Below are 27,263 nucleotides of genomic sequence, written 5' to 3'. Positions count from 1 at the left end.
GATATAGGTTCTGAAAGCAGGTGAGCTATTTTTCTCCCTGAAAATAGTACTTACATTTAATGTAAGACTATTCCTAGCTTTGGTTTCATTTATAACTGCTTTTCAAAGGCATCGAGGTATATTAAATTATCTAATATTACCCTTATCCAAAAAACCTCCATAGCTAGAGTGATACTTCCATTGAAAAGAATTCCTAAAATAACTAGGAAATACTGGTAATAATACTTCAACAATAATAAACATGTCTGTAAGTAAGAGAAATAACTTCTAATGATTAAAATCGAATTGAGACAGTTTAAAAAGTTACCTTTTGCCCTAGCTGGTTTGGCTCAGTGGATAGTGTCGGCCTGCAGACTGAAGGGTCCCAGGTTTGATTCCAGTTAAGGGCACATGACCAGATTACGCACTTGATCCCCAGTGGGGGTTGTACAAGAGGCAGCCAATCAATGATTCTCTCTCTCATTAATGTTTCTATCTCCCTCTCCCTTCTTCTCTGAAATTAATAATAATAATAATAATAATATATATATATGTGTGTGTGTGTGTGTGTGTATATATATATATATATATGTAAAAGAAAGAACATTTTTTAAAAAAAATATAAAATGAAAATAGTTACCTTTTGGTAAAAATGTTCTGGGTTCTTCACTGATAAAACTGCAGGTAACTTAAAGCAAATATCATCTCTTATATCATGCTTCACTCCCACTAGGTCAGTGGTCGGCAAACTGCGGTTCGCGAGCCACATGCGGCTCTTTGGCCACTTGAACGTGGCCATGAAGTTTCAATCGCACTGTACGTGCGCGTCCGCATGTGGTATTTTGTAGAAGAGCCACACTCGAGGGGCTCCACTAGGTTATGAAAACTTTGCTCATAAATTTAAGTCATAAATTTAAAATGAGCTGTTTGGTATAACCTTTTAGATATCTTAGTTCTGTGAGACCCAGCCCAGGAGGAAGTTATTTAATGAGATGAACAGAATTAGAAGCAGAAAAGTGATAGGAAATGTGGTTTACAGTTCAATTTCTGTTTTAGCTAGCATACTGCTGCTGTATGTTTAAACTACATTTGAGGTTTACTCTATTAGAGACTAGAAATTTGTAACTGTATAGTCAATGGAGAAAGTCAGTGTTGGAATAAAGTGTCTAGTATTCCCTGAATGAACAAATGAATGAGTAGAACCATTAAGAACATCAAGATTTTTTTAAAGGAACAGAATTAAATAGTCAAAAGAAAATTTTCATCAAGGATTTTGAAAAAACAACACAAACCAATTACAGGTTCATTTTGCTTTAGTTCTCATTTACATAAAAATGCTGGAGAGAGACTTGTTACATGGTTTCCCTTGCAGAATAACCACTGTCCTAATGGCAAACTAAGTCAATGGGTTGTTTTGTTCAAAAGGATGAAAAATGAATCAAATTAGCAAAGCAACAGTACTCATTTCCTGTGTAGGCTAAGAAGCTGTAATATATTCATTTTTGTTCTGATTTTAAAAGAAAACGTTTTTGTGGGCGTTAGGCACTATATCATATGTTGCCAGCCCTAGTCCAGGTAGATGGGTAGTGATCTCTGAAAGATGCAGTTTATGTTTCAGTCACAGTCACATCTGTAACTGAAAAATAAAGTGTACATCCATCAAAATGGGGGGAGATTTTACCACACACAGAGCACATGGTTATAGCAGAGGCTTAGAAACTATCTCCACAGCAAAACATTAAAGAAAGTACACCATGACACGTTCAAGAATCATAAAGTTTACTGTTTCTTTTCCATCATTTGGCACATACCCAAGGCACATTAGAAAATTAGAAGTCATAAATTACTTTGTAGAAAAATAATCAGCCCCTCCCTTTTGTACATACACAAGTATTTCTAAGAACATGCACAAAACCTTTCCCTATTACAAAGTTATTTGAAAATGTACTCAGGATAAACCCATGTTTTGGATCTAGACCAATTAATAAAAAAATAAGTATAATTAGTAGAAACTCATAAAAAGGAATACGTGGCAATAATTTCTAACTCAAAGTTACTCTGATCTGGTTTGTGCTGTAAGTTTTGAATCTGATCAAAAGAGAATAAATCCTTGGCTGGAGTAGCTCAGTTGGTTAGAGAGTTGTCCCCATATGCAAAGGTTGCAGGTTTGATCCCCAGTCAGGGCACATACAAGACTCAACCAATGAATACATAAATAAGTGGAACAACAAATTGATGTCTCTCTCTCTTCCTCTCGCTAAAAAAGGAGGGAAAAAAACCAAAAACTAAGGAAAGATGTGCCAAATCTATTTTCTATTACCACCATCCTTCAAGGGTGACATTTAAGGAAAGGTTTTTAACAAAGGGATTTTGGTGCACATGTGCAGTGACCAAATAGCTCTATTTTGTTGTAAGAAAAATTATACCCACCTTTTCCCACATACATAGTGTAGAATAGGTCATATATGTCCTTCTTACGAAAATGAACATCAAAATGGCATTTAGGCATCTTTGGGTTCAAGTGTTGCTTATCAAAGGAACATTTTCCAGGTCCTATTTTCTTCATTCTAATGTGACATTTCTGCCAGGCTTCCATCTATATATATATAAAAGCCTAATATGCAAAGTGTCCCCTGGGGAGTTCCACGGACCAGGAGTTTGATTGCTCGCTATGATGTGCGCTGACCACCAGGGGCAGTGTGGAATGAAGGAAGGCCCTGGCTGTCAGCTGGCAGCCGGGGAAGGGAGGCCCGGCCAGCAGCCGGCAGGCCCCCTATCCGTGCATGAATTTTGTGCAGTGGGCCTCTAGTAGTACCATTAAACCTAAATTGCTTCTCTTCAGCTCATCGCAGATGGAGGAATTCTTTTAGCTTGTGGTTTGTTAATTTATATAGTTGACAGGTTTAGCACCTTTCAGTAGGAGGTCAGAATCTGGTGGTGAAACGTCTCACTATAACCAAGGCACCCTAATACGTAAGAATAAATAGCTCTAGTTGGGTAGTTAAGTTGGTTAGAGCATTGTCCCAACATGCCAAGGTCAGGGCACATACAAGAAGCAACAAATTGAAGTTTTTCCTTCCTTCATCTCTCTCTAAAGCAATAAAAAAAATTTTTTAAAAGAAGAAACACCCCAGTCTTAAGGAATTGACACCCCTAGAATTTTTGTATATTCCTTTTCAAGGGTATTCATTAGCTCTGAAGAGGAAAGAGATGGTGATTTTTTTCTTTGTTGTATTCTTTGGGCCATAGGAAAGCTTTCAGGAACTTTCTGCTTTCTCTCAAGCCAAACAGAAAGTACATTTAGTTCTATGTTGTCTGTATTCATGCTCGGCATCTTCTTGTTAAGGACTCACTTCTTGATAGCAAATTTAATTCCTTATTTACTATCAAGACTGGGAAATGCTAGCCTGGTGGGGAGTGGCTGGGTTGTCAGCAGTCGGTGGGCCTTCGGTGCAGCTGTGTCCTTGACAGTGTGTCTCCGGAGCATTTGCATGTTCCCAGGAGCAGTTTGTTTCAGCCCAGGCCTCGGGCTGGTCACCGTCTCCTTTGTCAGCAGTCTGCGATGTGCTCTGGTCTGATAGGTTCTTCTGCTTCTGTGTGACTTTTTGCCTTCCTGGCTAAAGAGAAAGTACAATTTGAACAATTTGCATAGGCACCGTACTTTAAACAACCACCATGACAGTAACAGCTACCTTTGAGAGCTTATATGTGCTCAGTACTTTCCAGACATAATTTTTTTTAAATCCTCACCTGAAGATATTTTTCCCATTGCTATTTTTAAAAATATTTTTTATTGATTTCAGAGAAGAAGGGAGACAGAGAGAGAGAGAGAAACATCAATGGTGAGGGAGAATCATTGATAGGCTGCCTTCTGCATACCCCCTACTGGGGACTCAACCCACAACCCAGGCATGTGCCCTGACCGGGAATCGAACTGTGATGATGTTCAACCACTGAGCCATGCTGGCTGGCCAGGCTCCATTGCTTTTTAGTGTGAGTGGAAGAGAGGAAAGGAGGAGGAGGAGGGAGGAAAGGAGGGGGAGAGGGAAGGGAGGGAGGGAGGGAGGAGGAGGGGGGGGGGAGAGAGAGAGAGAGAGAGAGAGAGAGAGAGAGAGAGAGAGAGAGAGAGAGAGAGAGAAATGTGAGGGAGACACATTGATTGGTTGCTTCCTGCACGCTTTCCCCGCATGTGCCCTGACCAATGGGGCTGTACTGGGGCCATGAAAACCAGCCACCCAGGTACGTGCCCTTGACCAGGAATCAAATGCGAGACCCAATGGTGTGAAGGCTGATATTCTAACCACTGAACAACACCAGGCTGGGCCAGGCATAATTTCAACTCTAACATCCCTGTGGTGATAGTCTGACATGTACATGTTCCATGTGTTAAACACAGCATAAATGTTTTACGTGTTTTCACACTTAACAATTCTAACAAGTGTGCGCTATTGTTACCCACATTCTACAACTGAGGAAACAGGATCAGCAAAGTGAAGCAATCTGCCTAAAGTCCCATAGCTAGCAAGGGAAAAGCTAGCACGTGATTGAACCCAAGCAGATTTCAAACGTTGCTGGTTTCCCACCCAGCAGGTCTATTAGCAAAACCATGAAAGATTAAATATGAAATAAAAATTAGTCATGTGAACAAAATCACTAATTCACTAAAGCAAAGATTGAGAAGATTTGTATATTTGTCTCAACAAGCCTATGCTATAAATTCAAATTTTCACCAATAGCCACATATTACATTGGCAAGTAGCAGTGAGAAAAGTCATGTTTATGAGGAGAGTCACCTAATAGCACTACAGAATGTAAAGCAGGCTTCTTTTTATAACTGAATGACTAAATAGTGCTGTAGGAAGATGGTCACATGCAGAATTGTCTATATGAGCAACTTTACATCATATTGAGAGAAGTTTTTTTTACCCATTTATATACAAACTTAGTTTCTTTATGTTAGTGATTAGCATATTAGCAAATTTGCTTAGTGAAAGCTGAGATATTTCACAAAGTAATGCACCCCATGAACTGCAATGTCTTTCCATGCATATAACTATTTTCCACTTTTTCTTCACTTTCCTTTCTTAGTTCAGAAATGCATTGTTAAATATAACAATAAATGGCGTCTATACTCTTGACCGTGCCACTAAAGAGCTCGTTTTGTTATTAACTTGTATAGTGAGGGGAATAATGAAATGAGAAATATGTTTACCATGAATTAGTTTTGAAAAAGCCAAGCTTTAAAAAATATGATTATAACCCAGTGTTTAATAACTCACCTCATGTAAAGATTCTTCAGGGAAATTAGGGACACTTTTATCTCTTGCCATAATCTCCCCTGAAGTCCTTCCCCTGAAATCCAAAACAAAGTAATTTAAGTTTGACATAGTGGTGCAAAACACTGTGGTTGGCCAAAAGGTGGCAGCATTTGATGAGAGCATATTTGTCTATAACCCATTCAAGCTGTACATAATGCTTCTGTTTTCAGTAAAGGTAGGGTCAAAAGCACAGACATCAACTCAAATTTTATACTCACTTAAACTGACTGACTGAGTGGACAAAGTAAAACTGTCTTGTAAAAGGTTCATCTTGTAGATTATACATTTTTGAGTTCCCTGCAAATAAAAGGATAAACATGTGAAAACTTCCAAATAGTTTAAGAATTTTTTAAAAATTATAGCATAGATACAACCTTTCAATTTTCTTTCTTTAACATTTTGAAAATTAAGCACTGCATGTGCTTCAAGAAACATATTTATTACTCTGTGAACCCCCATGAAACAAAGATAAATCCTTAATACACTAATACTCCCTCGCCACAGCCCTTAGATAGCCTTGGGATTATTCAGATACGTATGTGGGTTTATTAACATTATTGCATCAAACTCGTTGCAATTAAAAAAAACCAAAACATCTAAACGCTAACAACTTAAAAAAAAAAGGGCGGGGAAGAAAATACTTCAGCCCTATCTGGTGAATGCTGTTCTAATTACCATCAACCAAAAATTTATTTAAAGGTCGCATTTACCCTGATGTTCAGGAAATGCCTAGAAAAAGGACTGGCTTTGGAACACGAGACATGAAAGAAACTAGACGAGGTTGTTCCTCCTCTCAAGTTGGGGAGTGGAGGCCCTGCAAGGCAATGCTAAGATTCGTCATCACAACCAACCAGAACACTGGCATGGAAATATCTGGGACATCAGGATGTAACATATGTTTCTTTGGTGCCTAATCTCCCCTCAGGATTATAACTACATTGTACGTTTACAATGAAATGAAAACCAGCAGCTACCCGTGAACTTCCAGAAAAGCCCAAGCTGAGAATCACAGAGAACAGAAGCTCTTACATTTTCTCCTGATCTTAACGGTAACGTGCTCCTTGTGGTCTGTTTCGCCAGCACCATCTAACGTGGCCACACAGCTCGGTACGACCTGGAGTAATTCCATTATTTTTGAATTCTGTAATTTGAAAGGGAAAAGTTAGCAGTGATATTTTTATTCTTTTTCAGCAGTTAATTGCCTGTCTTTGATGTAAATGTCGGCATTAGGATAGCTGGACAGAAGCGCTAAGAAGCAACTGCAGATGAAACTCTGAGGCCATGAGTGAAAGAGCAGCCCTCACTTGGAGCCTGGCTCTGCCCTCTGCTAGGCGCTCAGGACTGGGCACTGCGCCGCTCTGTGCAATTGGGCTGACAACAACAGGATCTATAATTTTAGAGTCATCAAGAGGCTGTCCAGGGCCCAGCACATGGGAAGTCCTCAGTAGAAACGTTCATCAGAATGTTTGAGAAAGTGCTAAACTAAAAATTTAAAATATTTCAATACTGTTAAGAAATGTCTAAAACGTAAAAATTAATTTAATAAGCCTATGAGTATGTTGGCTTTCTATGACTTTAACATGTTGGTAGTGTCATTGAACAGTCTACTAGTTGTCTACCCCAAGTGGGAAACTAGATGAAGATTCAACATGAAAGCAGGAACAGTAAAGAGCTATCTTCTCCCACTTCTCCATGGTAAACATGGCAGCACTGGGAGTGGTACTGGGCCACCCCAATTCTCCAGCAGAATTCAAGGACTTTTAAAGCCACCAACACAACAAACTTCCTCCATCGTGCTGCTAAGACCACAGGTGTATTTCCAATGCAGGGACGGGGGAACCAGAATGCTGTCTAAACTTGCTACTTCTCTGTGAGGACCTGACTGCTCGTCAGGGAGCCAGACTAGGGCCCAGACCTGCGGTTGGTGAGAGGAGCACCTCTACTCAGGCCTTTGAAGACACGCCCCTGAAGGACTGACTCCTGGATCCCAAGCAGCCCCCTTCTGACCAGGTGACCAAGTTCACCATATTGGCAGACTCCTGGCAGACTTCAGGCCTAGCCATTCAAAGGTCTGCCATTTCAGGTCTGGTTCACACACAGGCTTATCCGAAGTGAGCTGGGAGGCAGCTGGGTGCCCTCCCACTCACCTGCTCAGCATAGTCTATAGCTGTGCACTGCCTCTTGTTCAAGAGCTGGACCGATGCTCCGTGTAGCAGCAGCAGCTCCACGACGAAGACATGCTTCTCTATCACAGCCTCATGCAGGGCTGTGTTGCCCTTATTGTTAGAGGCATTAATGGAGGCCCCGTGCTAGAAAGAAGCAGCACAATCAGAAGGAATGCTGAAGACGATATTAATGCAGAATCTAGATGGGTGTTCACTATAAAATTCTTTCAACTTTTCTGTATGTCTGAAATTTCTCTTAAAATGTTGGGGTTAAAGTAATACTGAGAAAAAACATGTGCACAGATATTCATTGCAGCCATCTATCATTATGGCAGAAAAAAAATAGAAGTCATTTAAAGCAGGAACAGTTAAACAAACACTCTATGGTACATCCATAGTTATGCAACCATTAAAATTTGAGGTTTTAATAAACAACTTTCTACCGTAAGCGAAAATAAGTAAGATAGAAAACAAGACTGTTCTAAATTATGCACATTTTCTTTTTTTTAAAATCCTCATCCAAGGATATTTTTCCATTGCTTTTAGATAGAGTGGAAGGGAGATGGGGAGAGAGAGAGAGAAACACTGATGTGAGAGAGACAAGACACACTGATTGATTGCCTCCCGCACTCGGCTCAGTGGTGGAGCCTGCAACTGAGGTACGTGCCCTTGACCAGAAAATAAAAAGGGACAAAGGACATTCAGCTCACACTAAAGGTAACAGTTCAACTTAACCCAATACAATTCAATCTACCCTACAGGTAAAGAAGGCAAGATCTAAACCTTCAGCAAAAGCAGTGTGTGTCCTGAACTCTGCATCCTGGCAGACGCGGAGAACCACTGTATGGAAATTTCATGCAAAGCTTCTCTCCCAGGGGCAGCTTAAAGCAAAGGGCAAGCTCTGCCCATCTGCAGGGCATGGCCAGGGTCTCACCAAGTGACGAGATGCCATCACTGACCAGTGCCAGCAGCTCCTGGGCTGTGGGGCCCTTACCTGTAGCAACAGTGCTGCGACTTCATGGTGGCCACTGGAACAGGCGTACATGAGGGGTGTGTTTCCACTTACATCTTTTTTATTGGGCTTTGCATTGGAATCTAATAGATACTTCACCACCTAGCCCAGAGAAGAACAATTTTTAATTAAAATTGTCCGGGAGAAATCCTGTGGCTTGATATTCTTTTGACTCTTCTCTAAGTTTATCTACTTTTCTCTAAGTTTATCTAGCAGGTTCTTTAGACCGGGAGAAAACAGACCAGCTGAAAGGGGGGTGGGGGGGTGGGATTAACATCTGCTGAGGGCTGACTGTGTGCCAGGCACTTGTTTCTTCATTTAATCATTTGATCTACCCCACAAAGAGCTGGAATTATTACTCCAGTTTTACAGGTGAGGAAGCTGATGCTTGAAGCACTACGTGAGATGTTAGGAGAGAGGTGGGAGACCTGAAATATGGTTCCTGACTTTAAAATGCTTACATTAGCCGAAACCGGTTTGGCTCAGTGGATAGAGTGTCGGCCTGCGGACTGAAGGGTCCCAGGTTCGATTCCGGTCAAGGGCATGTGCCTGGGTTGCGGGCACATCCCCAGTGGGAGATGTGCAGGAGGCGGCTGATCGATGTTTCTAGCTCTCTATCTCTCTCCCTTCCTCTCTGTAAAAAATCAATAAAATATATTTAAAGAAAAATAAATAAAATGCTTACATTAGAATAAGGGAAAATGAAATAATATAATTTTCAAGACAAAAAATGGGACTCTAAAAAAGTAAGTCATCCCACAGTCATCTCTTGGCCCTCCTCTAGAGGGCTGTACTCTACTTACTATAATTTTAAAATTTCATTTATTCATTTATAGATTTTAGAGAGAGAAGGAGAGGGAGAGAGATAGAAACATCAACAAGAGAGAAACATTGATGAGCTGCCTCCTGCACCCCCCATCCCTGGGGATTGAGCCCATAGCCCAGGCATGTGCCCTGACCAGGAATAGCACTGGTTACCTCTTGGTGCATGGGATGACATTCAGCCACAGAGCCACACCAGCCAGGCTATTATTATTTGTTGTTAATTCTCATCAGAGGGTATTTTTTCCACTGACTTTTAGAGACAGTGAAAGGGAGGGAGGGAGGGAAAGGGGAAGGATGGAGAGAGAGCGTGAACAAGTGAGAGAAACAGCTACGTGAGAGACACATTGATTGGTTGCCTCCTGCATGCCCCCTGCCAGGGCTGGGGATTGAACCCGCAACCCAGGTAAGAGCCCTTGACTGGGAATCGAACCCTCAACCCTTCAGTGTGCAGGCTGATGCTCTAACAACTGAGAATGCTGGCCAGGGCTGTACTCTACTTTATAAAGTGCTGAGCTGTTTAGCATTGACCAAGCGCTGTGGGAAAGTCAAGGCGCTAACATGCAGCAGGAACCTTGGAGGACCAACACCCAAGCACCAGAGAGCTGGTCAGGCCAGAATGCTGGGAGGGCAATGGGAAGGGGCTGGCTCCACCCAGGAGCATCAGATTCTGTGTTCTGTTGCTAGTGGTCCATCCATGTGCACCTCAGAATCTCGGGCTGGGAGGAAGGAAGGGTGCCGGTCCTTTGAGGCACATGTCAAACCCCTGTCCCTAGGAGCATTCCCAAGTGAGGCTCTAAGCCAAGGGTGGGGACATCTGGCCCGAGGGCTGTGGAAGGCCTGTAAAATCATTTGGTCTGGCCTTGCCAAAGCTTTAAGGGTGAGTTATTAAAATGTTTGACCAATACAGTAGGCTAATTTTTAAACTGACAAATTTGGATGGCCCGTGAATGATGTTGTAAACATCCAAATGGTCCATGGCAGAAAAAAGGTTCCCACCCCTGTTCTAAGCACAAGCAAACACCCTAACACTCTGCCCGAGACAACCTGTACCTGAAAGTGGCCTTGTTGGCAGGCCAGGTGGAGTGGGACAGCTTGGTTGGCGTTTCTGGCAGCCACATTGGCACCATGCTTCAAAAGGAGGGGGATGAGGTCCGCCCGACCATGCAGGGCAGCAACGTGCAGTGGGGAGGAGCCGTCCTGGTGGGTCACATTCACACCAAGCCCACTGGCAGGAACCTTTGCCAGCTTCTACAGGTGCAGAAGACACAAACAGAATGTCATTCGTATTTAAGAAACCAAAGCCATCTGCCCCTCACAGCCCCTCAGCAAATTCAAGGTCACGGTTGCATCCAGAACCAGGTTACCCACAGGTGAATCCCCACTACTTCATTTATTTATTTTATGTTTTGTGAATCCTCACTTGAGGATATTTTCCCATTGATTTTTAGAGTGGAAGGAAGGGGGAGAGACACAGACAGAGAAACATCGATGTGAGACACATTGATTGGTTGCCTCCCGCACGTGCCCCAGATCAAGCCTACAAACAAGGTATGTGCCCTTGACCAAAGTCAATCCTGCGACCCTTCAGTCCATGAGGCGACGTTCTAACCACTGAGTGACCACTGAGGGCCATCCTAACTACTTAAAAAAGATATGAGAGTCAAAGGATTAATTCTATTTTTCAAGAAAGCAACCCCTAAAATAGTACCTTATTATGCCAATGGAAGAAAAAGTCTGCTCAACAGATGACGCTGGAACAACTGGGTATCCATATGTGGAAAAACTGCCTGTCAATCCTTATCTTACACCAAACACAAAAGTTAAAATGCATCACAGATCTAAATGTAAATGCTACAACTATAAAACTTGAAGAGAACACAGAAGAAAATCTTTCCAACATTGGGATAAGCAATGATTTCTTAGATAAGACAAAAAGCAAAAACATAAAAGAAAACCTCGATAAACTAGGTTTAGAAATTGTAAATCTATGCTCTCTGAAAGACAATTAAGAAAAGGAACCTTCCCGCTTTCCCTGGTAGAAACCTGGCCACGAGCAGCGAGGAAGCACCAGATTATGGGCAAGGCATAGTGACTGTGGTCGACTGGCCAGGGTGCGCCTTGAACTTCCTCACACGCCCGCAGTATTATTATGGAGATGGGAGTATGTCCTCATACCTCATGGCATCATTGTGGACAGAGCTGAGCAGCTGACAAGGATGTTATAAAAAAGACACAGGATACTGTGACATTTGGGTCTGTGTGTGCTTAAAAAGGTTACAGGTTCTGTGCTGATCTTGTAGAACCTTAAGGACATCAGCCGAAATTCAGATAGATTTGTCCCTATGAAGGTTGATTTCATCAGATTAAAAAGTTACAGCCAATACATTCATATTGATGAAGAGACCAAACAGAGAGAATCTGATTGTGGCAATTTTATGGAATAGACAACTTGAAAATCCTCTTGTTACAAAAATGCCACGTGAAATACATTTTAAAAGCCTCTTAAATGTTTACTGGAGCTCACAAGAAGATAAAGAAACTGAGACCTGAGATGTTAAGTAACTCGTCCAAAGTAAAAAAGTGCGTAAATGGAAGATCTAATATTCAAACCCTGTTCAACTCCAGAGTCCAAGACAGACCTCTAAAACTTACTGTCTCTCTAGAGATGTGTTGACACATTGAGACGAATTAGGCTAAAGGGAGGAAAACTTCACAAAGGAATCAGCATCATTTTTTCCTGAGCTTAATTTTCATATTTACTGAACTCGGTTAAACTAGCTCCCATCATTTCTGGGAGAATGGAATATTTGTAAATAGTTAACTGCTCATTATGTGAAATATTTTATACATTATATTAATAAATTATGAAGAATTACATTCCAATGAAATATTGACAAAAAAGAAAATCAAAAGGCATGAAAATTTGAGATCTTACTCTCCAGCTTAGGTTGCCAGTTTGGCTCAAATAGACTCTTATGAAAATTCTCAAAAAAAACCCAAATCACCAAATAAGAGAAAATGTTTGTGATATGTATACCTGAAAAAGGGCCAAGCAGAATTGAAAAACAAAAACCAAACTCTTACAACTCAATAACATAATCTAATTTTTATTATTATTTTAAAAAATATATTTTTATTGACTTCAGAGAGGAAGGGAGAGGGAGAGAGAAATAAAAACACCAATGATGAGAATCACTGATTGGCTGCCTCCTGCACACCCCATAATGGGGATTGAGCCCATAACCCAGGCATATGCCCTGACCGGGAATTGAACGCTGACCTCCTGGTTCATAGGTCGATGCTCAACCACTGAGCCACACTGGTTGGGCTATTTTTATTTAAAAAAAAAAAATTCTTTTATTGATTTTAGAAAGGAAGGGGGAGGGAGAGAGGTAGAAGCATCAATGATGACAGAGAATCACTGATTGACTGCCTCCTGCACATCCCACACTGGGGATCGAGCTTGCAACTCGGGCATGTGCCCTGACTGAGAATCAAACAGTGACCTCCTGGTTCATAGGTCGACCCTAAACCACTGAGCCACGCCACCTGGGCTAACTTTTAATAGCAAAAGATTTGAAAAGGTGAATGGTCAGCCAATAAGCACATAAAATAACATCTTTAGTTATCAGGGAAATGCAAGTCAAAATCAGGAAGGACAGAACCAAAGGGTCAGAAAACAGATTGCTGATTGTTGAAATGGGGCAGGGAAGGGGGATAACTACAGAGGGGCAGGAGAGGTTGTTTTGGGGTGATAGACATAGTCTGTATCTTCACTGTGCTGCTGGAGGTTATAAGACCTTGAATTAACTTGTCAAACCTCATCAAATTGTCTGCTACTTACCTCTATAGTTCACCTTCATTTTTATCATGAAACTACCTTATTATTCACAGTGGTTTTAAAATAAATCATGTGCATGTAGAAAAGTAAATCAATACTTAAAAGGGTAAAAAAAATCTCCCTGATTTATAAACCATATAACTAAAAACAAACAAATAGTAATGCTGAATCATTTATTTTGATAGTAGAATTAATTAGTCACTATTTTCTGTAACTGGTAAGGATTAAAACTGGTTTAATCATCAAAAAGTAAACTAGTTCACTTTCTGATGATTAAAAATGTCATTGTCTGCCCAGCTGGCATGGCTCAGTGGTTGAGCATCGACCTATGAACCAGGAGGTCACAGTTCAATTCTAGGTCAGGGCACATGCCTGGGTTGCAGGCTCAATCCCCAGTGTGGTGCATTCAGGAGGCAGCCAATCAGTGATTCTCTCTCATCATTGATGTTCCTCTCTCTCCCTCTCCCTTCCTCTCTGAAATAAAAAAAAAAAATTAAGTAGGTGGGAAAAACAATGAAATACTCCTGCACACTTAACTGTAGGATGATGGCTAAAGTTAAAAAATCAAAATACCAAGTGCTGACAAGAATGTGGGGCAACTAGAATTCTCACACGCTACTGGTTGGAATGGAAAATGCTATAATTACTATGGAAAACTGGCTGTTTCTTATAAAGTACAACATACACTTAAATCTATGACCCAGCAATTATACTCCTAGGTATTTAGTCATGTAAACATTTTTATACAAAGACTTGTACATAAACATTCACAGTAGTTTTATTCACCAAGCCAAAAACAGGCAACTACTACCCAGGCGGTGTGGCTCAGTGGATTGAGCATTGTCCCATGCACCAGGTCACTGGTTGACTCCTGGTCAGGGAACATGCCAGGTTTGTGGGCTTGATTCCCACTAGGGGGCATGCAGGAGGCAGCCGATCGATGCTTCTCTCATCTGATGTTTCTATCTCTCTCCCTCTCTATTTCTCTAAAACATCAATAAAAACATATTAAATGTATACAGGTGATTAAATAAACAAATTATGGTATATTCAACAAAATGCTACCCAGCAATAAAAATAAATGGGCTAGTAATGCAGCATGGATCTCAAAAACATTCTGCTGAGCAAAGAAAGCCAGACTCAAAAGGGTGTGTACTGTACAGTTCCATTCATGCACAATTCTAGAAAATGCTGATGAGTTTGTAATGACAGAAAGCAGATCAATGGTACATCTGACAAATTATCCGTGCTGGGGACAGGGAGGAAGGGCAGAGCTGCACACGGCATGAGGAACTCTGGTGGTGATGTGGATGCTCTGTATCTTGATTGTGGTGATGGCTTCATGGGTGCATACATCTGTAGGAACTCACCAAACTGTATTCTTTACATGGATAGTAAGTCCTCACTTAACATCGATAGGCTCTGTGACTTTAAGCAAAATGACGCATAACAAAACCAATTTTACTATCGGCTAATTGATATAAAGAGTTAAGTCCCTGTAGCATCTCATCAGCATTATATTGAAACTAGAGGCCCGATGCATGATAATTCATGCACGAGTAGGCCTTCCTTCCCCTGGCTGCCAGCACAGGCTTCCCTCTGGCATCCAGGACCCCGGCTGGCTTCCCTCGGGCCCCAGCTTTGTCAGGAAGGATGTCTGGACGTCCAGAAGATCATTCGGCTGTCAGGTCTAATTAGCATATTACCCTTTTATTATTATAGACTAGAGACCTGGTGCACGAAATTTGTGCACTGGGGGTGGGGTGGGGGGGTGGGGGGCCCTCAGCCTAGCCTGCCTCTCCAATCTGGGACATCCCTCTCACAATCCGGGACTGCTGGCTCCCAACTGCTTGCCTGCCTGCCTGATTGCCCCTAATGGCTTCTGCCTGCCAGCCTGATCACCCCCTAACCACTCCCCTGCTGGCCTGATTGACACCTAACTGCTCCCCTGCCTGCCGTTGGCCTCCAACTGCCCTCCCCTGCCAGCCCAGTCCCCCCCAACTGCCCTCCCCTGCAGGCCTGGTCGCCCCTAACTGCCCTCCCTTGCTGGCCTGATCGCCCACAACTGCTCTCCCCTGCTGGCCATCTTGTGACCACATGGGGCGGCCATCTTTTGTGTGAGGGTGTGATGGTCAATTTGCATATTACCTCTTTATTATATAGGATATTATTTGAGGACTTACTGTACTTTATAGTATGTAAGTTATACTTCAATAAAGAGTTTTTAAAAACTCTATATACACCAGTGGGATAGAAGAGAATGGGGTTGGGGGGAAGTTTTAATTTAATTACAGACATGAAGCAATTTTTGTGCTTTTTTGAGAACTTACAAAAAGAGGAAAAGATAAGAGTTTTTAAATGAACAGGGAACATAAGGCTTTTTGGGGGTCTGTTGGTTTTTTTATTGATTTTAGAGAGAGAGGAAAGGAGAGGGAGAGAGAGAAATACATCGATCAGTTGCTTCCCCTAGCACCCAGACCAGGGATCAAACCCGTAACCTGGGTATGTACCCTGACCAGTAATTGAACCCAAGACACTTTGGTACACAGGATGACGCTCCAACCAATTGAGCCACACTGGTCAGGGCCAACAGAAGGCTTTAATCCAATAAATTCAACAGATATTGTAATGTGTTTTAAGCATCTTGTTACAGCTAATGAACTGAGGTGAAGAAGAGAGTATAGAAACATAAGAAAAGAAGAGAGATGGAATAACTGCTTCTAGCTGCAAAGACTCACTGACTGGACCTGGGGGTTTTGTTACTTCATATCTTTTGAAACATCAGTTGCCTTTTTATCCCTATTTTTTTCATAGCCACCCATCTAGGGGGAACACGTTTTTGGACTGGACACATCCGGCACCATGGGAACAGAGCAAAAGCTGCATAGTCTAATGTACACATTAACCTGCCGCTGAAAAGCTACTCGTGAATGAAAAACATAGTCATTTCAGTATTCTTAGGTTAGAGAAACCCATGGTAAAGCTTTTTAAATAAGGTAGTATACTCTCACAATAGGAAGTATAACACCACTATATCTGTTTTGTAAAGTCAAATTAATTTTCTTAGTATGGAACACACCTTGAGGTAGAGAGCTAGCACACGAGTGCATACTATGTACATGATGCTATTTATAATTACACAAAAGAAAAGAAAATACTTAGGTATACATTTAACAAAATGGACAGGATCTGTTATGCTGAAAATCACAAAATGTTGATGAAGAAATCAAAGAAGGCCTAAATATAGTAAGATATACCATGTTCATGAAGACTCAACATAGTAAATATGCTATTTCTTTTCAAATTGATCTACAGTTTTAATGCAATTCCTATAAAAATTCTAGCAAGGTTTTTTTTGTAGACATAGACAAGCTTATAGTTTATAGGAAAAGGCACAGGCCCTAGAATAGCTAAAACAATCCTGGCAAAGGAGAATAAATTAGGGAGAATCATTCTACTCAATATTATGTCTTACTATCAGTTGCAATAATCAAGACTGTGTGGCCCTGTGTGGCTCCCACAGATCAGTGGGACAGAATAGCGAGCTCAGGGATAGACCCACACCATACACAGTCCACTGAGGTCCAAAAAGCAAGTTGGTGGAGGAAGGATGGCCTTTCAACAAATGGTGCGGGAGCAAGTGGACATCTGCAGGCAAAAAATAAACTGCAACCTAAAACTCACACCCTGTACAAAATTTAACTGGATCAGGGACTTAACTGTTAAATGTAATATTATAAAACTTTTAGGAAAAACAAAAGGAGAGAATCTTTGAAATCTAGGGCTAAGCACAGTGTTCTTACATTTGACCACAAAAGCACAATCCATAAAAGGAAAAACTGATAAACTGGACTTCTAAATTAGAAACCTGCTCTGTGAAAACCCATGTGAAGAAGCTACAGGCAAACTATAGATCAAAAGAAAATATTTGCAAACCACATATCTGACAAAGAGCTGGAATCCAGAATAAATAAAGAACTCTGAAAACTCAACAGTAAAAAAAACAACACCACAACACCACACACACATACAACAGCCCGGCCCAGTAGCTCAGTTGGTTAGAGTGTCGTCCCGATATGCCAAGGCTGTGGGTTTGATCCCTGGTCAGGGTACATACAAGAATCAACCAATAAGCCCTAGCTGGGTTTGCTCAGTGGTTAGAGCGTTGACCTGTGGACTGAAGAATCCTGGGTTTGATTCCAGTCTAGGGCACATGCCCGAGTTGTAGGCTTGATCCCTAGTAGGGGGCGTTCAGGAGGCAGCCAATCAATGATTCTCTCATCATTGATATTTCTATCTCTCTTTCCCTCTCCCTTCCTCTCTGAAATCAATAAAAATATATTTTAAAAAAATCAACCAGTGAATACATAAATAGGTAGAACAACAAATTGATGTCTCTCTCTAGAATCAATAAAAACATTTTTTTTAAAGAAAGAAACGACTAACAAAGTGGGCAAAGCAAATGAACAGACATTTCACTGAAGAATAGATACAGATGGCAAATAAGCACAGGAAGAGAGGTTCAATGTCATCACCCAGTAGGGAAAGCAAACTGCAACCCAATGAGATAGTGTTACACACTTATTCGAATGGCTAAAATAACTAATAGTGACAACACAAGCTGGTGAGGATGCAGAGAAATTGCATCACTCATAGATTGCTGGTGGGAATGTAAAATGTACAACCAGCCTGGAAAAGTCTGTCAGTTCTTCACAAAACTAACCATAGAATTAACATGTAATTATCACATGAGTCAGCAATTGTACTCTTGGGCATTTACCTTAGAGAAAGAAAACTATGTTATGTTCTTACAAAAACTTGTACACAAATGTACATAGCAGCTTTATTTGTAATTTCCCACATCTAGAAACAAGCAACATGTCCTTCAGTAGGAGAGTGGTTACACCAACTGGCACATACAACCATGAAATACTGCTCAACAATAAAGAAATAAACTGTTAACTACATGCAACAACTTGGAATCATGCTAGAGAACAAAGCCAATCCTCAAAGGTTACGTGCTGTATGATTACGTATATAACATTTTTGAAGTGGAGAACAGATTAGTGGGTGGTGGGGTGGGGGTGACAGAGAGAGGTGGGTGTTGTTGTAAAAGGGCAACGTGAGTGATTCTTCTCGTGGTGAGTGAACTATTCTGTACCTTGAATGTGGTGGTGGGTACACAAAGCCACATATGTGATAAAACTGGATAGAACTACACACACACACACACACACACACACACACACACACACACACAGACGAGCACAGGTAAATGGGATATCTCAATAAATTGAAGGATTGTATGTGTCTATGGTTTTGCAAGCTGTTACCATTAGGGGAAACTGGATTGTACAGGGGACGTGTCTGCCACAGAGGAAGTACCAACGTGAGCAATGGTAGTGGCAATGGGCCTCAAGTGCAGCCTCCCCAGGGGGAATGCGGCCACATGGACAGAGGCCCTCAGGCGTGTCTATTTGTAAACTCTTGCCTATGACTCAGGGGCCCAGAGAGCACATGTGGATGTCCCTGCTCACTGATCTGCCTGTTCAGGAAGCAGGCAGCCCAAGCCAGATCCTGTACTGGCGCCAGCTTCTCTCTGCCCTGAGCTAACTAACCCCACCACATCTCAGGGATACCCACTACCAGCCACTCAGAAATTAGCTGGCTGAGAAGCAGACATCGTTTTCAAGGGGACAAAGAAGAATGTTCCCTCCTATCACCATCCTCATCAACAGAAGCAACGCCAAACCTTTTGAGCTGGAGCACATTTTGGGCATTGGCACAAGGGGTGACAAAATTCAAGATCTGCAGCACTGACAGCATCCTCCACATCCTCCAGGTCCTCCTCTGTCCACTCCAAAAGGTAACGCACCTGAGGTTGTACAGTAAAGAGAAATAGGAACTTAAATCTCATCCTTAGCTCTTTTACAAGATATAGTACCTTAAACTCTCTAACTGTTCCCAAATCAGGGCCACAGTCACTAAAAAATGACAGGTGCTGCTCACAAAGATTCCAGGGGTCACATGTGCTCAAGCCGTTCTAAACCCTTTCATGCTGCTATAGAGAGATTAAGCTACTGTTTCTGTAGCTTGTGTTAGAGATTCTTTTCTTCTAGCTTTGTTTTCTTATTTATTTATTTATCTTTAAAAAATATCTTTATTGTTGAGAGTATTACAGATATCCTCTTTCCCCCCCATTGCCCCTCCACCTGGTTCCCGCCTTGCTCCAGGCCTTCACCACCCTATTGTCTGTGTCCATAGGTAATGCCTATTTATATAACAAAAGCCTAGGCCAGTGTTTGGCAAACTCATTAGTCAACAGAGCCAAATATTAACAGTACAACGCTTGGAATTTCTTTTGAGAGCCAAATTTTCTAAACTTAAACTATATAGGTAGGTACACTGTTATTAACTTAATTAGGGTACTCCTAAGGCTTAGGAAGAGCCACACTCAAGGGGCCAAAGAGTCGCATGTGGCTCGCGAGCCGCAGTTTGCCAACCACGGGCCTAGGCAAACATTATGGTAGAATGACGAGAACGACCAATTGCTATGATGTGCAATGATCACCAGGGGGCAGATGCTCAACACAGGAGTTGCCCCCTGGTTGACAGTGCGCTCCCACAGCCAACCTCCTGTGGCTGGCCAACTCCCACGGTCCCTCCCCCTGGCCAGCCAGCCCCGATTGGCCCTGATTGGAACTGAGCAAGATGGCCCCAATCACTGGCCAGGCTGAAGGACCCCACCCATGCATGAATTCATGCACCGGGCCTCTAGTCCTATCTAATAATAGACAAACATGGTAATTGATCGTACCTTCACTACGCTTCCCATGAGCTAATCAGGGCAATATGCAAATTAACTGCCAACAAAGATGGTGGTTAATTTGCATATGTAGGTGCAATGCTGGGAGGCGAAAGGGGAAGGACGGAAGAAGCCGCCTGCTGCTGACAGTGATCGGAAACCCAGGCGGCCCGTGATTGGAGAACCGGGGCCACCTTTGCCAGCCCCCCGGCCGGTGTTCGGAGAAGTACCTGTATTTTTAATAATTTCTTGACATGGTAAAAGAATTTTACATTACGATCCAAGGGTGGTGGAGTGAGGAGAAGGAGCAGCAGAACAATCCAACAAACAAAAAGGGAAACAGAAATGCATGGTGGGAGGGATTTGAAGGGTAGGTAGGGGCATTGCCCAACTAAAATGCAATTGGTTTGTTACTGAGTACTATTCATGGGAAGACAGCATCCTGACTCCTTCTCTATACAGCATATTGGGAGTAAAAATGATGCATCCAGGTGGAAATATGATTAGGGGTTGGAAGACAGACAGGGAAAGAAGAAGTCAGAAATAGACACTGAGAGAGTCACTGGCTGGCTGGCTGCAAATACTGACTCTCCAGTAGTGATAGAATAAAAAAGTGGGGGATATCTCTGGAAGATTCAAGAGATAGGGGGCAACTCTTCTATGGTTTTGACTTGCCCAGCAGATTTCCATATACACACGTGTACACGCCTATGTTTGCATGCACACACATATACACATAACTGACTGCCCTCCCTGGAAGCACAGAAGAAGAAGCTGCCCACCTTTGGTCCAGGTGCCAGCACCTGCGGCTGGCTGCAGCCCAGGAAACGGACAAGCCACCCGCCTGAGGTCCCAGGCTGCAGCCACCCGGAGAAGCTGCCAGCCCTGTGGTCCAGGGCGCCAGCACATGTGGCCAGGGAAATAAGTTCCCTCTTCTCCTACTGCAGTCATTACTTCAATATTCCCCTTCTGAATTTCTCTCCTGTGCTGCAACCCAATTCCACTTTTCATCGGAAGGATACGGAACAGGGAGAACAGTGTTAAAAGCTTACATTTTTAAGCCAGTAAGGTTGGTACTTAAACATATAAATGGAAAACTAGAGCTCTTAAGGTAACAAAGGCTACAAAGGACAGGGACAGCGCATGACCTATTATATCCAGCAATCCATATGGGGACTGAAAACTTTGCAATGATGACAATTAGTGAAGATATGAATCAACTAAAATAGTTGACAGGGACAATTCTTCCATCTTTGGAAATATCTACATCAAATCTGTTTAAGTAGATTTTCATCTGCATAATATAACACATTATGACAAGACCACCACCACCACCAATGTGGTCAGTGTTGTGCCGATAAATGTTTAATAACTGAGGGAACACCTCCCCCCCAGTGCACAAATTTTTGTGCACCAGGCTACTAGTATGAATATAAGATCTTGTTTAATCTCTTCCTGCCTCAGACCTCAGCCTCCTGGCCCAGGTGTCCCAGGTGTCCCCAACTTCTGCAGGGCCACCCTAACACTCTCTGAGCTCTGCCCTCGCCTCCACCACCCCCTCCTCACCCACTACCCTGTGTGCTCACCTTGCTCCCAGCTAACGTGACAGGCTTTGAGCCCATACTTTGAGACCTGGGTGCGGGCTAGTCTCTTGCCAACATCTCACTACCTTCCCAGAATATGAATGTCTAAGAGGCAGGGACATGCTCACTGTGCAGCTTTATGTCCACTCGCCTCATTGTTTGTGGTGGAAAGGTCACATTGCCATTACCAAATATTTATTAGGTGCACCACCTTCTATGTGAAAGTGAACAACAAAGCCACACAGCTCCTAACCGAACCGAGAGCAAGCTTTGTAAAACGCACTTCTACAAACTCACCATTTCTAAATCTCCATCAGCAACTGCTCTTAAAAGTTTTTCTACCTTAATAAAAGAAAAAAGAATGTTAGAAAAATAAGTTTAATAAAACAATAATAAAAGTAAGAAGCCCTGGACAGGTAGCTCAGTTGGTTAGAGCATCATCCCAATATGCCAAGGTTGCAGGTTTAAGCTCCGGTCAGGGCACATACACGAATCAACCCATGAATACATAAATAAGTAGAACAACAAATTGATGTCTGTCTGTCTGTCTGTCTCTCTCAATAAATGAGAAAAAAATGAAAAGAAACCACCTTTCTGAAAGCCTAGTAGCTTTCATTTGTTTCTTAATTTGGAGTCTTGATTCAGTAGCTTTCAAACATATCCCTAAAACTGCTCAGACAGACATCCGAGGAGGTGCTGACGTGCTCTGAGCCCACTGCCATGCAAGGTCTATAAAATGACACTGCTATCATGTGGCAGCGTGAGATGAGGGCCACCTTGAAGCACAAGCACTCCCTAGGTCAGCCACCTTTAGAACCACATATATTCAGCTCTCATTATCTGCTAGCTGAGGGTACATACTAGTAAGGGGGACCTCCCTCCCAAGGATGATCCCAGGTCTCTGTTAGACTCTGGAGAGTGCCTCTTGGTTTTCTTTGCTGTGCCTTTGCATTGAGCCAAGCTTGCTGGGTTATCCACGAGCAGGTCAGGGCTTGAGGATAACACTGGAGGAGGGGTCTTAGGTAGGGTCAGTGAGGGTCCCCACCCACAGGGGAATGAGCAGAGGAGTTGTGGCACATCCATGCTATGGTCTACTCTGTGGCTGACACTGAGCAAACTCTAAGACAGATTAAATGCAAAAAACAAATCCCAGGCTATAAATCAGCTTTTACTAGACGCAATGTGTGAGTGTATATAAATCTACATAATAAAAGGGTAATATGCTAATTAGACCGGGTCAACCAGCCATCTTCCGCACGTGCACGTCTGACTTCCTTCCGGACAAAGCAATGGTGGTGGGGGCCCAGGCAGAGGCTGTTAGGGGCGCCATCAGGCTGGCAGGGGAGAGCAGTTAGGGGTGAGATCAGGCTGGCAGGGGATTGGGGGAGATCAGGCAAGCAGGGGAGGGCAGTTGGAGGCGACCAGGCTGGCAGGGTAGGGCAGCTGGGGGTGAGATCAGTCCAGCAGGGGAGGAGTGTTGAGGACATGATCAGGCCGGCAGGAAAGGGCAGTTGGGGGTGTGACCAGGCCAGCAGGGGAGGGCAGTTGGGGGCAAGATCAGGCTGGCAGAGGAGGGCAGTGTGTGTGTGTGTGGGGGGGCAGGCCTGCAGGGGAAGGCCGTTGGAGGCAACCAGGCCTGCAGGGGAGGGCTGTTGGGAGCGACCAGGCTGGCAGGGGAGGGCTGTTGGGGGCATTAGGCAAGCAGGCAGGTGAGTGGTTAGGAGCCAGTGGCCCTGGATTGCGAGAGGGATCCCAGATTGGAGGGTGCAGGCCAGGCTGCGGGACACCCCCCCTCCCCGCCACCGTGCATGAATTTTGTGCACCGGGCCTCTAGTGTCTATATAAACTTTGTAAGGAGTCAGAAAGGACCCACATCAAGCTAACAGAGGTGCTTGTGGAGTGGGAGGTAGGGGCAGAGAAAATTTGCTTTGTAAAATGATCTTATGTCAGTGGACCTATAGGTGACTTTACTTATACTTTTCTTAGGCTATTCTCTTTCTCACACACACACATTGTCCACAAAGCAAAGAGCTGCTGAAGGAGCTGACCATGAAGGGCAAGCAGGTGAGAACATCTGGGCTCCTCTCCAGGCACCAACCTTGGCCACAGCTGACAAGGCTGACCTGGTTATGGTGGTCAGGCCAACTAGGTGGCCCTCGTCAGGCCCTGACTCTTTTTTTTAAAAATATATTTTTATTGATTTCAGAGAGGAAGGGAGAGGGGGAGAGATATAGAAACATCAATGATGAGAGAGAATCATTGATCTGCTCGCTCCTGCATGCCCCCTACTGGGGATTGAGCCCGCAACCTGAGCATGTGCCCGTGCCTGGAATCAAACCCGGGACCCTTCACTCTGCAGGCTGATGCTCTACCCACTGAGCCAAGCCAGCTAGGGCAGGCCCTGACTCTTTAACCAGAACCATATACAGGGCTTCACAGACCTTCCTCCCACCTGGGGCCTCACCTCTCTGTAGTCCTTCTTGGGTTCCCTTTTTCTGGAGCTGGTGGACACAGAGGAGAAGCTGGAGGCGGAGGACCCCTGGCTGATGGAATCCATGAAGTGTTGAGGGGGTGGCACAGGGACCTGCAGCAAGGGAGCATGACAAGAGAAGAGACAGGTGAGGGCCAGAGAGGATGCTCTGGTCATAAATAGGGCCAAGGACTACCGCCCTGTTTACTTACTGCTGAAGACTGTTGTCTCCTTTCAAAGGACATGTGACGGGCTTCCATTATAGACAGAATCTAGGAGGACAAAGGGGACAAGCAAAGTACTGAATGAGATGGGTCACTAAAGCATCACCATAATACCCCACTGACTGCCTATCTTCTCAGAAGAGCAGACAGCTCAGCCACACCCTTGGAGAAACAGGGAAACCACGGCTGGTGGAACTTGCTCAGAACCACACTGAGTAAGTCTGGGCTTCCTCCTGCCACACCACACTCCTGCTGCCTGGCAGAGGAGCTGGTGCTTCCCATGCATGGGCTCAGAGGACAAGAGAAGCCAAGCCACAGAAGGGGCCTCAAAGGCTGCCTCGTCTAGCCCCTGGCTATTTGTCCACAGAAATAAATAGTGGCCTTTTCACTGGCATCACGAGCAGCTCAGAGCAAACCCAAGCAGGCAGTTGTCTCCTTCTCTCTGAGACCTCCCTTAGGAAGGGGCCTTTGGGAGAAGATACAGGGGCAGAGAAACCCTCAGCTCCTCCAGGCATCTCAGGCCACAGGTAGCACCACCCAGTCCATCAGCTGTGGCTGCTACAGAGCAGAGACCCTGTGAGTGCACAGGAAGAATGGCTCAGTGGTCAGGAGCAGGGATTTCACCTTCAAAAACGGTGCCACTGTACAGCTTATGTGAAGTGTTCTTGTTACATACAAACATAATAATAAAGACGAGAGGAAACTTTTGAAGGTGATGGATATGTTTATAGCACAGATTGTGGTGATGGTCTCACAGGTATGTACGTATCTCCAAGTGCATCAAGTTGTGTACAGGTGTACCTCATCTTATTGTGCTTTGCTATATTGCACTTCATAGATGTTGTGTGTTTTACAAATTGAAGGCAAGACTCTCCAATAGCAAAAAGTTTATGACTCACTTTCTTGCAGTGGTCTGGGACCAAACCTGCTATCTCCTAGGTGTGCCTGTACATGAAATATGTACAGCTCTTTGTATGTCAATCATACCTCAATAAAGTAGTTTAAAAACTGTGCTATTCCTAGAATATGACATAAACTGAAAGGCTTCCCTAGAAGAGAGTCAGAAACTAAAAGGAAGCTGAAAACATCAAGAAGCAGAAAGCAAGGCCTGTGCAGAGGGAGACAACAGGAGGCTTGTATTAAAATCAAATCATTTGCTCTAGCTGGTTTGGCTCAGTGGATAGAGTGTCAGCCTGCAGACCAAAGGGTCCCAGGTTCGATCCGATCAAGGGTACATACCTCAGTTGCAGGGCTCCTCCCCGGACCAGGCCCTGGTCAGGGTTTGTGCAGGAGGCAACCAATCAATGTGTTTCTCTCACATTGATGTTTCTCTTTGTCTTTTCCTCTCTCTTCCACTCTCCCTAAAAATCAATGGAAAAATATCCTCGGGTGAGGATTAATAACAGCAACAAAAAAAGGAATCGTTTTCCCTGACCAGTATTGCTCTTTGGTTAAAGCATTATCCCATGCACTGAAGGGTAGCAAGTTTAATTCCCAGTCAGGGCATATACCCAGATTGCAGGTTCGATCCCTGGTTGGGGTGTGTACGGGAGACAACCAATTGATGTTTCTCTCTTCCCTTTCTCTCTCTCTCTCTCATCAATGAAAAATATCCTCAGGTGAGGATTAAAAAATAAAATATATAAAATGGAATCATTCCTGTGAGCCACAAATTAGTGATGTTCTAGACACATCAACCTGCTGACCTGGGACCTTCCACTGCACATGGCTCGGCTTTCTCTGGCCAGCTGGCCGACCACACTTTGCTGAAGGCATGCCTTCAACCTGCTGGGAGATGAGGTTCAAAGAAATTGTTTCTCTAAACTCCCCACTCCTCACTCCCCACTCACTCATGAAGTGAGCACTTTTACATGTTGTCAAAAACTGAATGCTCCCAGACATTACTCCTAGGAAAGGATGAGTAGTTCATTAACAAATCACTTTTGAAAGAAGTAATACCCAATGAAGCTCAAAATTGGCCAAATCAGGATAAGGATAAGGTTTTTAGGAGCTGAAGATGACGCGACATCCCTTACTGCTTCCATGCCCCACTCCCTTTCCCCACTTCTGCCAGTCAGAGTTACTCTCCCGTTTTACCCACTCCATTTGCTCATAAGGCAACAGTACTCAGAGGCTGGGGCAAAGTCTGCTGGGAGTAGCTCTTAGAACAACACAAAGAACAACTCATAACAACATAAATAAGTAAAAACCCATTAACCACCAGGTCCCAAATGCAGCAGAGAGGGTACAGGCCAAGTCCTGCCCTCAGGCACTAACGCAATTTGTCCAGCATAGCCAAGACCTAATCTGTAGACACTGATTTTGTTTTTAAAGTCATAGTCCTTTTCCGGAAAAAAAATAAAATAAAAATCTACCTTTGAGTTTAACGCACACTTGAGGGGCGTTTCTTTCATTCTGTTCTGGATCTCTGTGGATGCTCCATTTTGTAGCAACGTCTCTATGATGCCCTGGTAACCCCAGCGTGCAGCTATGTGTAGGGGAGTGTCTCCTTTCTCATTACCAATATCTAGTCTGCATGACTGCACATCGTAGTAGACCAAAGCCTTCACACACTGCAAAGAAATTGGGAGATGCCACCATTATCTCATATGCTAAGCCCCAGGCAACATCCATGCACTCCACAGCCTAGATCCAGGTCCCAGCTTAATCAAGGCTCCACTAACCAAGCAACTGCACAGTAACAGAGAGGGAACCCAAGGGCTCCAGGGTACCCGATCAGGACACCTCACTTTCTCAAAGAACTCAAAGGTCTGTCAGTTAGACATGGCTGAATAAATTGTGACGTATCCATGTGCAGAAAGGAATGACCACAGCAGGCCCGAGACCACAGTTCCTTGAAAGGCCTGACTGCAAGGTTGGCCCTTGACTTGCAGTATTCCTTGGGAGCTTGGATTTTAGGGTGTCTATAAGTCCTCTACCTGAAAAGAGGGGCTCACTGTGCCCAACCTGTTGTACAACAATGTGGTTGATACTGAACACCTGCTTTCCTTCTGGGAGTCTGACATTTTGGTACATGCCAG

At 43.5% G+C, this 27,263-nt stretch overlaps 1 protein-coding gene and 1 pseudogene across 1 annotated transcript in view; one reads left to right on the top strand and one right to left on the bottom strand.

The window, feature by feature from the left end:
* Nucleotides 1-1,741: 1,741 nt before the first annotated feature.
* ANKRD27 (ankyrin repeat domain 27) overlaps nucleotides 1,742-27,263 on the bottom strand; it is a 60,965-nt gene continuing 35,443 nt past the window's right edge. Inside the window, 14 exon segments of the mRNA XM_036345197.1 lie at nucleotides 1,742-3,433; nucleotides 3,436-3,506; nucleotides 3,508-3,596; nucleotides 5,259-5,331; nucleotides 5,516-5,594; nucleotides 6,327-6,438; nucleotides 7,445-7,606; nucleotides 8,457-8,576; nucleotides 10,350-10,547; nucleotides 18,893-19,015; nucleotides 21,826-21,870; nucleotides 23,993-24,112; nucleotides 24,211-24,270; nucleotides 26,598-26,795. Coding sequence (XP_036201090.1) covers nucleotides 3,366-3,433; nucleotides 3,436-3,506; nucleotides 3,508-3,596; nucleotides 5,259-5,331; nucleotides 5,516-5,594; nucleotides 6,327-6,438; nucleotides 7,445-7,606; nucleotides 8,457-8,576; nucleotides 10,350-10,547; nucleotides 18,893-19,015; nucleotides 21,826-21,870; nucleotides 23,993-24,112; nucleotides 24,211-24,270; nucleotides 26,598-26,795 — 1,518 coding nt within the window. The 3' untranslated portion in view covers nucleotides 1,742-3,365.
* Nucleotides 11,298-12,347, top strand: LOC118674036 (annotated as a pseudogene).

The sequence above is a fragment of the Myotis myotis genome, unplaced genomic scaffold (genome assembly GCF_014108235.1).
Source record: "Myotis myotis isolate mMyoMyo1 unplaced genomic scaffold, mMyoMyo1.p scaffold_m19_p_19, whole genome shotgun sequence".
Lineage (NCBI taxonomy): Eukaryota > Metazoa > Chordata > Mammalia > Chiroptera > Vespertilionidae > Myotis > Myotis myotis.
The sequence above is the reverse complement of the archived record's forward strand: the minus strand, read 5'-3'. Positions and strand labels throughout refer to the sequence as shown.